We start from the raw sequence: 16,864 nt of genomic DNA, 5'->3' as shown, positions 1-16,864 counted from the left end.
CAAATTGATTCAAGGGATTAGATCTGATAGACAGAGTGCCTGAAGAACTATGGATGGAGGTTCATGACATTGAACAGGAGGCAGTGATCAAGACTCTCTCCAATAAAAAGAAATGCAAAAAAGCAAAATGGTTGTCTGAGAAGGCCTTACAAATAGCTGAGAAAAGAAGAGAAGCCAAAGGCAAAGGAGAAAAGGAAAGATATACCCATTTGAATGCAGAGTTCCAAAGAATAGCAAGGAGAGATAAGAAAGCCTTCCTCAGTGATCAATGCAAAGAAATAGAGGAAAAAATTAGAATGGGAAAGACTAGAGATCTCTTCAAGAAAATTAGAGATACCAAGGGAACATTTCATGCAAAGATAGGAACTTTGCTATGCAACAGAAATTAATACAACACTGTAAATCAACTATACTGCAATAAAATAAAAAAATTTTAAAGCCCCCTTTTTCAGATGAAGTAAAAGTTTGCAAAGGTTAAGTGACTCCCCGCTAGGACATACTGCCAGTTGGTAGCAGAGGCAGGACTCAAGGTCAGCTCTGCATGATCCAGGGCCTGAACTCAAATGGGGAGGACTTCTCTCCTGGCTGGCCCAGGAAGGTTGCTCCTGCATTGCTCTGGAGTGCATGTTTGTGTCCCCAGTGCCCCACACCCCCATTCATATGTCGGAGCCCTAACCTCTAGTGTGATGGTGTTATAGATGGGGCCTTTAGGAAGTGACTAGGGTTAAGTGAGGTCCTGTCCTCATGATGGGATTAATGTCCCTATAAGAAGAGACACCAGAGAGCTTGCTCTCTGCACATGTGCACAAAGAAGAAATTTATTTCTCATAGTTTTTGGAATTTCAGTTCTTTAAACTACCGGTTACAGCACCCCCAGCAGACAAATATAGGTATAACAATTATAGCGCTCCTTTCTAAGTGTCTAAGGGGATTTCCCTGGTGGTCCAGTGGTTAAGAATCCGCCTGCGAGTGCAGGGGACATGGATTCGAACCCCAGTCTGGGAAGATTCCACATGCCACACGGCAAGCCCATTGCAGCACAACCACTGAGCCTGTGCTCTAGAGCCAGAGAGCCTCAACTATTGAAGCCCGCGTACCTAGATCCCATGCTCTGCAACAAGAGAAACCACTGTGATGAGAAGCCCACACATTGCAACTAGAGAGTAGCCCCCACTCGTCCCAACTAGAGAAAGCCCATGTACAGCAATGAAGATGCAGTGCAGCCAAAAATACGCAATAAGTAAAAATTGAAAAATAAAAGATCATCATAAGATTTTTTTTTTTTTTTTTTTTTAGTGTCTAAGCTTGGATAAATTGGGCTTCCCTGGTAGCTCAGCTGGTGAAGAATCTGCCTATAATACAGGAGACCCTGGTTTGATTCCTGGGTCAGGAAGATCCACTGGAGAAGGGAAAGGCTACCCACTTCAGTATTCTGGCCTGGAGTATTCCATGGGCGGTATAGTCCATGCAGTCACAAAGAGTCGGACACGACTGAGCAAGTTTCACTTCACTTCACTTCACTTGGATAAATGATATGACCATCATGTTACCACCATAATACCAGCATAAGGCACCATGTTATGCTTCCCCTTCACGTACAACAAGGGTCCATCTGCCTGAGTGAATTTGCACACTTATCAATCAAACAGTCCTGTGGCTTCCCTCTGTTGACACTGGCCTCCACATCAGCAAATGCTGACCCAACCATCTGCCAGGTTTTCCCTTTAAGTGTCCAGCGCTGGGACAACCCACCTCCCGGGAACCTTTGAGAATCACTCCAAGCCCTTCCTCAGCCGGTCAGGGCTACTGGATTCCCTCCTCCCCAGCACACGCTCTGAGCTCCCCGCATACAACCTCAGCCATACTGTCTTCACTTCTAACTTCCCAGGGGAATTCTGACTGACTTCCCAAGTTCCCCTGCAGTTATGATAACTGATAACGGTAGGGCTCCCAAGACCCCATATTTAGCTGAGTAGTCAAGGGTCAGGGGCTTCTCCAGAGCAACTGCTGCAAATAGTCCCTTTCCAGGTACACACCTCTGCTTAGGTCTTGGGTTCTTAAAGGTATTTGGCCTAGACTCACAAACATCTCTTACCTCAGAGGAAAAACCCTCTCAAAATGAACGGAATGATGCCATTGCCTTTTGATATGATTTAAGGGAAAACCTACCATTAATTTGTTACTTCAGTGCAACTCTCGACTCAAAATATACTGCAGACCAATGAGATATCTAAGTTATGAAAACAGTTAAAATGATACAGATGCATGCCCATATTAAAGTCTTCTGCAAAAGAAAAGTGAGGAAGTAGATTGCATTGGTAGAGTGGGTCAGATCATAGAAAGCCCTAAAATCAGATACTTGAGGGTTTTATTAAAAAGCCAAAAGTGGGTCACGGTGGTTCTGGAAGGGTGGAAATGGAGTTAGGGAAAGATGTGGCTGGCGTTGTAAGTGAAAATGAACTAGAGGAGAGACTGAAGGATGTGGGAGACTTGGGAGAAGTGGGTGGCGGTCATTCACACACGCGGTACCAAGGGACTGGGCTAGACTGTGGGGTTAAGAAATGCGTGATCCACAGAGCAGACTGCCTGGTTCCAAGCCTAGTTCAGCCCTCACTGCGCGGGACCCTGTGGAAATCTGGACAGGCGACTCCCCTCTGCGCTCTGCATCCCTTCAGCTCTAAAGTAAGGATAGCAGCTCTGGGAGGGCACCCACTGCAAACATTCACGTGGCAGCTTTCTTGGTTCATTCTTGTTAGCATAGGAATGAGGAGGTCATCACATACCTTTGATTTGACTTAGTGGCAACAGGTAAGAAATAAAGGGGCCCAGAAAAGATTCAGGGAGATGTTTTCCACACTCATATCCAATCAAGTGCCGAGTCCTATATATTCACATCTTAGACAATCTCTTCAATCCATCTGCTTCTTTTCGTCTTCACCACCTGCCCTTGAGTCCCACCTGAAACGTCCTCCCCTCCTTGAGCCCTGTGACGGCCTCCTCACTGGTTACCTTGCTTCCATTCTTGTCCCCCTTGCAAGCCACTCTATACAGCAGCCAGAGAATGCTGCTTTTCCTGCAAAGCCGAAAATGTACTCCTCTGGCTTAAAATTCTCTAATGCCCTTACACTGTTCATGGAAAACTAAAAGGAAAAGCACTGTTTTTCTCTACTCCACTCACATCAACACTGCTGACACTAATTACCTGGAGTTAGCACAGACCACACAGATTAAGGACCCAGTCCCACAGGACAGCCCCTCTCCCACTTCAGAAGCCAACTGCAAGTCCAGGCCTCCCATATCAACTCTCTATAAGTCCGGGAGTCCCATGACCCCTTACTGGAGTTTGATGATTTCCTAGAATAGCTCACAGAACTCAGGAAAGCTCTTTTCTTACTATAACCCCGTTTATTACCAAGGATAAAACTCAGGAAGAGCTAAACAGAAGCGATGAGGCTTCTCTACATGTTCCTACCTCTACATGTTCGCCCACACAGAAGCTCTCTGAACCCCACAGGTCAGGGATTTCTATGGAGGTTTCAGCATGTAGGCATGACCAACGATTAGCTCAGTCCCCAACCCCTCTCCCAAAACCGGAGGCCAGCGGGTGGGGCTCAAAGTTGCAAACCTCCAATCATATGTTTAAAAACAACTAAGCATCTTTTTTTTTCCTTTTCAACGATGTCATTTTTAACTCCAAGGAAAACAAAAGTTGTTCATGAAAGTAAAGGTAATCATAATCATAAACATTATTTGTTCAGTAGTAAGAAATATTTACCTGTTATAAAGATCAAAATACTAAGGACTTAATGTTTTTAATGGTGAGATAAAACTGGGGAGAAGAAAGGAATGAAAGAAGGTGATACAAGAAAGCTGAATCCACATCCCTCATGTGTGTGCGTGTGTGTGTAAAAGTTGCTCAGTTGTGTCCAACTCTTTACGACCCTATGGACTGTGGCTTGCCAGGCTCCTCTGTCCGTGGGATTCTCCAGGCAAGAATACTGGTGTGGGTTGTCATGTCCTTCTCCAGGGGATGTTCCTGAGCCAGGGATTGAACCCAGGTCTCCCTCATTGTGGGCAGATCCTTTACTGTCTGAGCCACCAGCGAATCCCCTCCTCCCTCATCCAGGGAGTCAATGGATAATATCTACAAACTGAAGAACAGGAGAAAGAGATGGATATTATTAATCTCCAGATATTTAAATATCTGAAGAAAAAGCTAAATGATTTGAAAGCCATTGCCTCTGGAAAGCAGGAGATGGTTAAAATATAATATTTTTTAATACTATTTTACTTTTAAAATTATCAGCACATTTTGTTTGGTTTAAAAAAATGAAAAAATTTAGAACAATATGGTGAACAGGAGAAATGATAGCATTGAAAAATTTTAATGAGATAAAGGCAAATGCACAACAGATGAAACATTGTATGTTGGGAGTTGTGATCGAGGAGGAATTTGACTCTATTTGTGATATTTGGATTTTACTTATATACATATATATATATAATTTATAAAATATAAAAGCCATAATAATGCAATTAGAGGAAAAAAGCCAACATGGTGGGTTCAGATGGTACAAATACCAAACTTAACTAAGCTGTCATTTTGATTTAGGGGGGACCAGGAATTAAAACATACAATTCACACTAGTAAACCAAATGCATTTATCTTTAAGAAACCTATAAATCCTCTGTTACCATGGGCTGCCTTGGAGAAGAGAATAGCAACCCACTCCAATATTCTTGCCTGGGAAATCCCATGGTGAGAGAAGCCTGGCAGGCTACAGTCCATGGGATCACAAAGAGTTGGACACACCTTAGTGACTGAACACACATGGGCTGCCTTAACACATTTTAAAACATTTAAAATGCTTTAATTTTAACACATTTTCAAATCAAATTTAATACCCTGAGAAATTGTTTAATATTTCAAAGAAGCCCCATCAGTGGGCTTTATAGATATTCTCCTCTGAGGCCGAAGAATGTCTGGTAGCCATAGCACTTAACCCTGATCTTTATTCTTTTTTTTTTTTTTTCTAATCTTTATTATCCAGAAAATTCATATTTGGATGTGCCAACCTCTAAATTTTCATCACACTTACTAATCAGTCCTAATCATTGCACTACAAGGGAAACAGGAAACATTCTTAAGAGGAAATGGGGAGAGAGTCACTTCCCAGAGCCCCTAGACCCGTGGTGGGCAAAGCTCCCCAAATATATACATTGCCCTTAACTCCCCAAGTACACAATAGCCACAACAAATACCTTCTTAGTCTCTTTCTTCTCAAACATGCTGTTCACACTATATAGATTAAGAACCAGGAACTTACAGGCCTTACTCTAAAGACTGGTTTTGCCTTTCAAAAACCCCTTCATCTCAGAGGCAATCGCAGGCCAAAGGCAGGGAGCAGGGTAACTGGGTGGGCAGGAGGGGTCTGGACACAAAACAAGGGGGACCTGGTGAGGGATGGGGCTAGAAGGGGGCTGCCACCGCTCTAGAAATACTTCATGACATCAGCGGATCCAGGCTCCCCAGACTTCCACTTACTAAGATGTGTATCCTTAAGACAAATTACTTAACTGAAAAAGAGATACTAACAGCACCGCCCTCAACAGGTCACCAGGGTGAATGAGATACTGCACAGAAAGCGTCCGGTCCAGCCCAGATCGAATATCCTGCAGAGGCTGCCCCCTCTGATGACTGCAGCTCGCCCTTGGTGGAGGCTCCTCAGAAGGCTTCTACACAGTCACACGCATTCACATTTCTAACACGCTGTGTCCTTGTCCAGAGACAGGAAGGTGTGCATGTACCTGCTGAGTCCTGGAGAGCCAGGCCTGCGAGTGTGTGACTATTGGGTAATAACCTGGGAAACGGCAGGCCAAGGACTCATTAAAGGCTGTGAAAATATTTGGCAGGGGGGGATGTCTGTGTAATATTGAGGTGGGGAAACTTCCCAACCCTTGCTCCCTGGGCTCCTCTGATGGTCTGGCAGAACCACACATCCCCTATGCTCATCCCAGTCCTCCCGGCACTCACCAGTCCTCCATCAGCCATCTCACCGCAGGCTCGGCTGGTCAAGTCTCCCCTGCACCGACCACATCTGTTCACTGCTGAGCAATAACTCAGGCCCTAGAAGGTGGTCAGGGGATGAGCTGCTCACCCCCAGTAATAAGTGGCTACTGCTTCCCTTTTACCAATATCAGTCCTGAGTCTCCCAGGCCACCGGTTATTAACATGATTTGCTAGTTTTTCCCTGAATGGGAAGAAGAAGCTAAAGTATAATCTTACCTTCCTGCTTACCCCAGAAATCACCCGACGCTAACTTAGAGGTCCTTCTTCAGGTCATTAACCAAGGTGCCCTCTGTCATGTCCCTCGGATACTCATTCACTCTGTGGCAGTGCCTCCCATCCCTCTTCTCACCAAGCCACACAGAGAAAATAATACTGTTTGTATTGCACCCAGGGAAAGTGGGCACAGAGCCGCTGGAGGTGGGTGGGCCCACAGATGCTTCATCAAGGCTGGGAGGATGGAGATCTCGACATATCCCTAGTCCTCTCCTGGATCCTGACCCTGTATCACAGCACTCGGTCCTGTATAAGAGCACTGAGGCCTGTACCATAGCGTGTAGCCCTGTATCCCGGTCTCACTCCTGTGTCACTGGGCTCATTACATCTATGGTCTTACACGGTGACGTTTCTGTCTCCACAACAAGACTGGAAACTGCACAATTGGACTGGGTATGATTTCCTGCCTCCCTCTCCGCTAGAGCATTATCAAGTCCCAGCAACCACTGAACACATATTTGTTCCACTATAAACAGTCACGGGGCTTCCCAGGTGGCGCTAGCGGTCAAGAACCTGCCTGCCAATGCAGGAGACTTAAGAGACGTGAGTTTGATCCCTGAGTTGGGAAGACCCCCCTGGAGGAGGGCATGGCAACCCACTCTAGTATTCTTGCCTGGAGAATCCCACGGACAGAGGAGCCTGGCAGGCTACAGACCATAGGTTCACAAAGAGTCGGATGTGATCGAGTCAGATGTGACCTAGGGACTAAACAGCAAAGGACGGCAGGCAGGGCAGGGGCCTGAGGAACAAAGAACCACCTTCCTGACTTAAACTCAGTATCCTTTTCAAAATCATACTGTAACTTCTTTTATAAACATCTTCAGGAATTGTCCTCATTTTGTTTCGGAGGCAAACAGAAAACAAGTGGAAGGGAAATCCTCTTTGAAGAAGTTTAAAATGGTCCCAGGCCTGAAATGCTGGGTTTGCAGAGGAGCTGCCAAGTCTGGTGAACACTGGACCCGTGCGGGGAGGACGGAAGCAGAGGGACAAAGGGGAAGCGGGCAGGACTCAAGCCACGTTGACGCTGTCTTAACACAGTTCATCAGGAGGCACCAGGGGGTCTGGGAGCACAGGTCTGGGCCCATCTGATGCCACCAGATGTCTGGGGAGAGATGCGCAGGCATGCCGTCTTTGCCCAAAGCAATCTCTCAGCAGGTGGGGAAGAGGCAAAAGGATTGGTGTTGGTAATGGCAGGAGGACCTCATAGGTGTCAACATTGGCCAGGCGACATTTATGCGCCTTAGGAGCACCGGCTCACTTCATCCTCCCAACAACCCCAAGAGAAGAGCTACTCCACTCATTCTAGAGACAGGGAGACCGAGATACAAAGAGACCAGGTAAATGGCCTCAAGCCACGCAAGCTGAAAGTAGGGCAGCCACCAAACTATGAATCTTGAACATCTCACTCCCAACCTGCACTCCCAACTACTAAGTCCGTCCTGGGGCCGATTCGTCAGCAGAGGGTGGAAGACATGATCTTGAGAAGAGGAACTGTGTGGTTTGGGCTTCACGGCAGACACACCACTCCACCCTGGGGCACAGTGTTAGTGAGAAAGCGTTCAGAAATGAGAGGCAAAATCCAGCAGACGGGTTCCACCAACTCAGCTCTGGCAACTCCCAGCATTGTGGGTCAACAAACAACTGGCTCCGGGAACATAAACTCTTTCAAAATTGAGGGTCTCTTGGGAAGAGCCAGAGGCAAAAATCCCTCAGGAAAGGAGGAAAGAAATGTGACCAAATGTGGGTGAAAAATATATGCCCCCAAAATGATGCCACTGAGCTTCCCTGGTGGCTCAGTGGTAAAGACTCCAATGCAGGAGACACGGGTTTGCTCCCTGGTCTGGAAAGATCTCAATTAAAAAGAAAAAAAGGCAAAATGATGAAACTAAGGAAATGAACATGATGGCTGTGTTAACCAAAACAAGACTTCTCTGAACTCAGACCTCAAAGAACAAATAAAGACCTCAACAAGGAGATAAGCAAACAAAAGCATATAAGGAAGCTAGCCAAATTCACGGAAGCAACAGAAGAGAAAAATAAAGCCACTGCAAAAGTGAAAACTCCATCACAAGAAGAAAGAAGAGATGCTGCAAAATGCAGCAAAAAAAGAGACGCTGCAAAGTGGGGCAAAAGGCTTCCGCGCAGTTATAGAGATAAAAAAATACTAAGAGCAGTAAAACACTCAAAACAAGGGCACCCAAAACAAAGCTCCGAAACTCTGCCACCCTGTGAATGACTTTTAGGAAGCACTGAAAACAAAAACCACAGTGCACGCAAAGATGACAGAACCAAGGCTGATTGTACCTCTGTGCATTCACACAGAGTGATTTGCAAGATGCAAATTTTGAAAAACAAGGTTCAGAAAGTGGGTAGAGTAAGTGCTTATTCATGAGACAGAAAAGGATATGCATATGTGTGAAGGCTTGTATCTGCACAAAAATGCGTAGAGGGGATACGTGTTAAACTGTAAGCAAGTGTCTCTGAGGAGGGAGCCTGGAGATCTATGGTGGGAGTGAGGGTGCATGGGTGTGTGTTCAGTCGCATCCAACTCTTTGCGACCCCTGGACTGTAGTCCACCAGGCTCCTCTGTCCATGGAATTTTCCAGGAGTGCGTTGCCATTTCCTCCTCCAGGGGATCTTCCCAACCCAGGGATTGGACCCAAGTCTCTTGCGTCTCCTGCACTGGCAGGCAGGTTCTCCACCACTTTGAGGTTACTTTTATCTTGTACCATTTTGGGCTGTTTGAATGTTACCACCATCACCACCGCAACAACAAACTTTTCAAATAAAAGGAAAATACACATGTATGTGCATATACACGCATGCGTGCACACGCGCGCACACACACACACACACCCCTAACAAGTATACATGAAAATATGGGCAGTCATACAATGGGAGGCTCCAGCGGCATTTCTCAGCTGGGTGGACCAGTAAGTTTATCAATGCACTTTGCTCCCGTTTTTTACAAGTCTGATCAAGGTATCACTCCTCCCTGAACCAAGGAACCAGTTCAGTAATATCATATCATTGGACAACTTCAGTCCTTTCAAAGCTCTTCCATTCAGTCAAGAATGTACAAGGAGGCATAAAGATGTTCCCAGTGTACCACCCGAATGGATCCTGAGCTAAACAAATGTATTTGGCCAAGCTCCAGCCTCTGGGGGCAAGTGGCCAATGGTTCTTTAGACCAACAAAGGAAAGGGAGTTGCTGTCTGCCCTTCTGTGGAGATTGAATTTTCTCCATAATTCATTTACAGTAAAGTTCTAAGCACAGAATACACAAATATAATCTAGCATGGCTATTACTGCCATCCTAAGGTCTCCACTGTAGCAAACTTGGAAGTCCCAGTTACAGAAGCAGGGTCCCAGAGTTGTCATGGGAGCCCTTAATAATAATGTGTTCTCTTTTCCATGGCTAGTTTTGAGATGTCAGTGCTTATGCAATAGATAAAAGGTATCAACTTAATTAAAATGGGCAAAAGGCCAAGTGATGCACTTAATGTTCCATCCAGAATCTAAGCCTCCAAACGAAGAAAATATTAATAGGAACCATCTTCCTGTGTCCTCCAAATGAATGTTTTTATCTGAATCCAGGCTCCATAGGGCTGATGGTCAGAAACACACCCATGGAGACATGTTCTGTAGTGAAATCATGACCTTAGTCAAGAAAAGTAAGCTTACCAGCTGCACCAGTTTTAAAAAATCAACGAAGACATCACTTCTCAACATGTTTGGGTCCACGGTTACTGAAAAACAGGGATAGCAAGCCAGGTTAGCACGGGGCTGGGTTGACTGTTCTGTTAAACTGCTCTGTCCTCCAGGGAGCCCTCCAGGCCTTGACAGTGCACCGCTGCCTCCTTAAAGGCAACGGAGCCTTTGACTTCTCAAATCCATGAAAACCTACAAAGCCCTTCTCCTCCAGGCAGCCTGGACTGACAACATGAACCCATCACACCAATCCCAGGTGACTCTTTCCAGGAGTCCTTTTTCATTCATGCACATCCATCACTCAATAGCCATCTTGCTGCCCTATTAGAAAGATGATGAAGTTAATACGAAGAAACAATAAGATCTAAAACTGTGGATCTAGACTCCCACTTTAGTGAGATGCTTGGTCATTTGAAAATTTTAAATCAGCCAAGAAACAAGGATGGAGAGGACTTCTTTTCACAATGGGAGCTCTCAAGAGGTTATCCAAAAAAAAGAAAAAAAGCAATAATAAGGCTACCAGAGATTTAAAGTTTTTGTTCTTCTGTACTTATAAGACATTTACTCCCTTAGATGTAAAGCTCCAGATACCAACACCCAGAGCTGTGGCCAGAGTACATGGGGCCGGGACTGCCCCCTGAGGGCCCCACAGTCACACGTGAGGGGCTTCCCTACAGTTTTCTCAGTTCTTATCTTCCTCCCCACGAGTCCTCTCCCACACTCTGCACTTGAGCTGAACTTATCCACCTTCTAAATCTATATTAAATGTCTTTCTTTTCGTTGCTCTTTTACTGATCTTGTCAAATCATTTCTACCAGCATTCCAAACTAGCACTGACTGAGGTCATTTCGGGTTGTGCTTCCCAAATGATGCCAGATTTTTCAAAATAAAATAACTAATACAGAGAGTCTCTGTAAGAGCAAAAACTTTTCCCCCTCTCTTTTAAAGAGGTAATTTCAGCACGGGGTTGGGGGGGGGGGGCGGAGCTCTTGTCTTACTTTCTGGAATATATGTGGCATGTGTGCTAAGTCACTTCAGTCATGTTTGACTCTGTGTGACCCTATCAACTGTAGCCTACCAGGCTCCACTGTTCATGGGAGTCTCCAGGCAAGAATACTGGAGTAGGTTGTCAATCCCTTCTCCAGAGGATCTTTCTGACCCAGGGATCGAACCCACATGGCATATGTCTCCTGCATTGGCAGGCAGGTCCTTTACCACTAGCGTCACCTGGGAAGCCTATATGTGGCATGTATGCAAGTTAATCATGACAATCAGTACCATGGATCCTTGGGATGGGGAACACTGTTGAAGACGTGTTCAATAAATTAGTATTTACTGTACAACCATTAAGTACCGAGTACTATGCAAAGCATTTTGCATGTTTTAGCTCACTTAATCTTCACAACAAATGCTGAAGTAAAGAGCATTTCCATTTTACAGATAAAGACACTGAAGCTCAGAGAAGGTAAGTCTCTTTCCCCAGGTCACACAGCCAGTGAGGTGCAAACCGGGGGCTTGGCTCTAGGTCTGAGCAGAGCCTGTGCTCACAGTCACAGTGCTACACTGCACTGTAGCATCTCCTTCCTCTACCTTCCAAGGGGATGCACGGGGCATCCTGATTATGGATAAAGGCCAGGTCTAGAGAAGTGACCCCTTAAGCACAGTAATTATTTATGAAAAGGCCAGTTGTTAAAGGAGTATTTCATGAAGATCTGAGAAAGCAAACCAAGAAAGAATGAAATTTCAAAAGGTACTACATTTTGAACTTGAAAAAATTTATTTAATATGTCTAAAAAGGGGTACATTCTCCATTACAAAAGATGAATGGAAAATAGATGACTTCTAAAATTTCTATTGGCTATGTTTTAAAAAAAATATGCGCAACTCTGAAAAATAATGAGGTAAATCTATAATTGCTTCAGATGACCATTATATCTACTACTGGGAGCACGAATCCCTGAGAAGAAACAGAGTAGTCCTCATAGTCAACTAAAGAGTCTGAAAGGCAGTACCTGGGGGCAATCTCAATAACAAGAGAATGATCTCTGTTTGTTTCCAAGGCAAACCATTCAATTCTAAGTAATTCAAATCTATGCCCCAATCAGTAATGTCAAAGAAACTGAAGTTGAATGGTTCTATGAAGACCTACACTACTACCTAGAGCTAACACGGAAACAAGATGTCCTTTTTATCATAGGGGACTGGAATGCAAATGTCAAGAGATACCTGGAGTAACAGGCAAGTTTGGCCTTGGAGTTCAAAATGAAGCAGAGCAAAGGCTAAAAGAGTTTTGCCAAGAGAACACACTGGTCATAGCAAACACCTTCTTCCAACAACACAAGAGAAGACTCTGCACATGGACATCACCAGATGGTCAATACTGAAGTCAGATTGATTATATTCTTTTTGGCCAAAGATGGAGAAGCTCTATACAGTCAGCAAAAACAAGACCGGTAGCTGACTGTGGCTCAGATCATGAACTCCTTATTGCCAAATTCAGACTTAAATTGAAGAAAGTAGGGAAAACCACTAGACCATTCAGGTGTGACCTAAATCAAATCCCTTACAATTATACAGTAGAAGTGAGAAATAGATTCAAGGGATTAGATCTGATAGACAGAGTGCCTGAAGAACTATGGACAGAGGTTCATAACAGGTACAGGAGGCTGTGATCAAAACTACCTCCAAGAAAAAGAAATACAAAAAGGCAAAATGGTTGTCTGAGGATGCCTTACAGATAGGCCTTCTCAGTTTGTCTGAGAAAAGGAGAGACGTGAAAGGCAAAAGAGAACAGGAAAGATATACCCATCTGAATGCAGAGTTCTAAAGAATAGCAAGGAGAGATAAGAAAGCCTTCCTCAGCGATCAATGCAAAGAAATAGAGGAAAACAATAAAAGGGGAAAGAATACAGATCTCTTCAAGAAAATTAGAGATACCAAGGGAACATTTCATGCAAAGATGGGCACAATAAAGGACAAAAATGGTATGGACCTAACAGAAGCAGAAGATAATAAGAAGTGGTGGCAAGAATACACAGAAGAACTATACAAAAAAAGATCATCACCCAGACAACCACTATGGTGTGATCACTCACCTAGAGCCAGACATCCTGGAATGCGAAGTCAAGTGGGCCTTAGGAAGCATCACTATGAACAAAGCTAGTGGAGGTGATGGAATTCCAGTTGAGCTATTTCAAATCCTGAAAGATGATGCTGTGAAAGTGCTGCACTCAATATGCCAGCACATTTGGAAAACTCAGCAGTGGCCACAGGACTGGAAAAGGTCAATTTTCATTCCAATCCCAAAGAAAGGCAATCCCAAAGAACGTTCAAACTACCACACAATTGCATTTATCTTACACGCTTGCAAAGTAATGCTCAAAAGTCTCCGAGCGAGGTTTCAACAGCATGTGAATCAAGAACTTCCAGATGTACAGCTGGATTTAGAAAAGGCAGAGGAATCAAAGATCAAATTGTCAACATCCATTGGATCATAGAAAAAGCAAGAGAGTTCCAGGAAAACATCTACTTCTGCTTCATTGACTACGCTAAAGCCTTTGACTTTAGCGTATCATAACAAACTGTAGAAAATTCTTAAAGAGATGGGAATACCAGACCACCTTACCTGCCTTCAGAGAAACTTGTATGCAGGTCAAGAAGCAATAGTAAGAACCGGACATGGAGCAACAGACTGGTTCCAAATTGGGAAAGGAGTACATCAAGGCTGTATATTGGTACCCTGCCTGTTTAACTTGTTTAACTTGTATTCAGAGTACATCATGTGAAATGCCAGGCTGAATGAAGCACAAACTAAAATCAAGATTTCTGGGAGAAATATCAGTAACCTCAGATATTCAGATGACATCACCCTTATGGCAGAAAGCGAAGAGGAACTAAAGAGCCTCTTGATGGAGGTGAAAGAGGAGAGTGAAAAAGCTGTCTTAAAACTCAACATTCAAAAACCTAAGATCAAGGCATACAGTCCCATCACTTCAAGGCAAATAGATGGGGAAACAATGAAAACAGTGACAGACTTTATTTTCTTGGGCTCCAAAATCACTGCAGATTGTGACTGCAGCCATGAAATTAAAAGATGCTTGCTCCTTGGAAGAAAAGCTATGAGAAACCTAGGCAGCATATTAGAAAGCAGAGACATTACTTTGCCAATAAAGATCCATCTAGTCAAAGCTATGGTTTTTCCAGTAGTCATGTATGGATGTGAGAGCTGGACCATAAAGAAGGCTGTGTTGAAGAATTTATGCTTTCGAACTGCAGTGTTGGAGAAGACTCTTGAGAGTCCCTTGGACTACAAGGAGATCAAACCAGTCAATCTTAAAGGAAATCAGTCCTGTTTATTCATTGGAAGGACTGATGCTGAAGATGAAGCTCCAATACTTTGGCCACCTGATGTGAAGAGCCGACTCATTAAAAAAGACCCTGATGCTGGGAAAGATTGAAGGCAGGAGGAGAAGGAGACGACAGAGGACAAGATGGTTGGATGGCATCACCGACTCAATTGACATGAGTTTGAGCAAGCTCTGGGAGATGGTGATGGACAGGGAAGCCTGGTGTGCTGCAGTCCATGGGGTCACAAAGAGTCGGATACTACTGAGCAACTGAACAACAATAAGAAATGTTTTAAGAGGAGTAAAATCAACATATAGAAGAAAAAGGTTTTTTTCTTTTGTAGTGAAGGACATTAGTGGGGTAGTTGGCGATGTTTAAATAAAGTCTCTATGCTAGATAGCATTACTATATCAGTGTTAATTGCCCGATTTTTATAACTACACTGTAGTTACTGAAGAGAAAGTCCTTGATCTCAGGAAATACACATAGCTGTACTTAACGATAAGGTAGTTTATATATGCAAAACAAGTGTCTCAAAAATTATATACAATATATATTATGCATTCATTCATAACACAAATGCAGACTTGGGAAAGTGAGAGAGAGGGATAAAGCAAATGTAAAGTGTTAACATCTGAGAAATCCGAGTAGAACATACAGAAATTTTTGCATTAATTTTGCAACATCTCTGTAAGTCAGAAATTCTCTCAGACTAAAAAGTTTTAAAAACTCAAATTCAGGACATCCCTGATGGCACAGCCAATAGAAATTTGCCTGCCAATACAGGGGACATGGGTTCGGGCCCTGGCCGGGGGGGATTCCACCTGCCGTGGAGCAACTGGGCCCTTGGGCCACAGCTACTGAGCCCAAGAGTCGCAGCTCCTGAGCCCACGTGTCCTAGAGCCCGTGCTCTGCAACAAGAGACCCACTTGGGGTGAGAAGCCCATGCACCACAGCGCACAGTAGCCCCCGATAAAGAAAGCCCACGTGCAGGAATGAAGACCCAGAGTGGCCCAAATAAGCTAATTAATTAATTCAAAACAAAACTCAGATACAGAAAAATGTACAGAGTAAGCTTCGATTTGTCTTTAACCAACAAAGATGTACACACACACTAGAAATACACAAGCCTCTTGTATTAATAGTAGTATTTTCTTTTAAAGGCATGGGAATATGAGGTGGAAGGGAACGTGTCTTTCATTTTAAACTCTTTGGCCAGGTTTTATTTTTAAAACATTTTATGTCTATACCATTTCCCCCTTTTAAACCTTTAACTGTTTGAATGCCAATGATTCTAAAATTTCTCCCCACCATCCTCTCTTATGAGAGCTCATCTTGCTGTGCATATAGGACTTTTCAGAAGCCCAGAAATGCACCAAGACTCTGTATCACTAGCCCCATGGGTCCAGAGCAGACCTCCAAGCATCCCTGGTGCCTCAGCTCTGCTCCTAGGGAGGCCAGAGATGAAACTGCCATCTCCAGCACTGCCAGGAAACATTTCTGATATCTCCTGAAATCTTTCACATAAAAGCAGATCATTTTATCCTTTTGTTCAGTCTTAATCCAAATGCCATTCCTTTGATTTCTACAATCAAAACCAACACAGAGCACCTGGGGGAGGGGTGACTCTAAACAAAGCATTCTTATACCAAATACAAAGACCACATATTGTATGATTCCATTTACGTGAAATATCCAGAGCAGGCAAATTTATAAAGGCATAAATTAGTGTATAAAGACAAGGGCTGGTAAGGGAGAGAAATAGGAAGTGGCTGATAATAGGTATAAAATTTCTTTTGGGGTGGTAAAAATGCTTTCAGATTAGATGACGGTGATGGTTACACAATTCTGTAAATATACCAAGAGCCATTGAGGACAGATATAAACCTCCACATTTCCACAGATCTGTTTAAAAAAATCCAAATACATACCATTTTGCAAATATTGTTCTAACTGGTCCCTTCTCTCATCAGCCATAGATGTGCTCATTGCAAGATAGTACTTTGGTGGAAAGGGTGGCAGGCAATTTCCAAACACCCGCTTCAGCTGAAAGATCCAGAAAACACAAGGTTAAGGCAAAGCGCCTACCATTCAAGGTTGGTGAGACACCAAAGCCTCCGCTTGGGGCAAGTCTCTCTCCAGCACTTTATTTGTTTATTTATTTTTTTTAAAAGGAATTGATTGATATATGAATACTTGAATGGCTAAACATTTACCACTAGTGCTACTTGGGAAGCACTGGAGCTTTTTTGGAAATACCTCTTTATCACACTGAGGAAGATAGTTTTTACTCTTTAGTTTGTTCACAGTTCTTTTTTTTTTTTTTTATTAGTTGCTAATTAGAGGCTAATTACTTCACAACATTGCAGTGGGTTTTGTCATACATTGACATGAATCAGCCATGGAGTTACATGTATTCCCCATCCCGATCCCCTCTCCCACCTCCCTCTCCACCCGATTCCT

General features: G+C 43.8%; 1 protein-coding gene across 1 annotated transcript in view; it reads right to left on the bottom strand.

The window, feature by feature from the left end:
* SNX31 (sorting nexin 31) overlaps positions 1 to 16,864 on the bottom strand; it is an 81,326-nt gene that overhangs the window by 51,889 nt on the left and 12,573 nt on the right. Inside the window, exons 3-4 of the mRNA XM_043879304.1 lie at positions 16,333 to 16,447; positions 10,028 to 10,092 (exon numbers count right to left, since the gene is read on the bottom strand). Coding sequence (XP_043735239.1) covers positions 10,028 to 10,092; positions 16,333 to 16,447 — 180 coding nt within the window. The remainder of the gene's footprint in view (positions 1 to 10,027; positions 10,093 to 16,332; positions 16,448 to 16,864) is intronic.

Source organism: Cervus elaphus, chromosome 21 (genome assembly GCF_910594005.1).
Source record: "Cervus elaphus chromosome 21, mCerEla1.1, whole genome shotgun sequence".
Classification (NCBI taxonomy): domain Eukaryota; kingdom Metazoa; phylum Chordata; class Mammalia; order Artiodactyla; family Cervidae; genus Cervus; species Cervus elaphus.
Note: the sequence above shows the minus strand (reverse complement) of the source record. Positions and strands in the feature narration are given on the sequence as shown.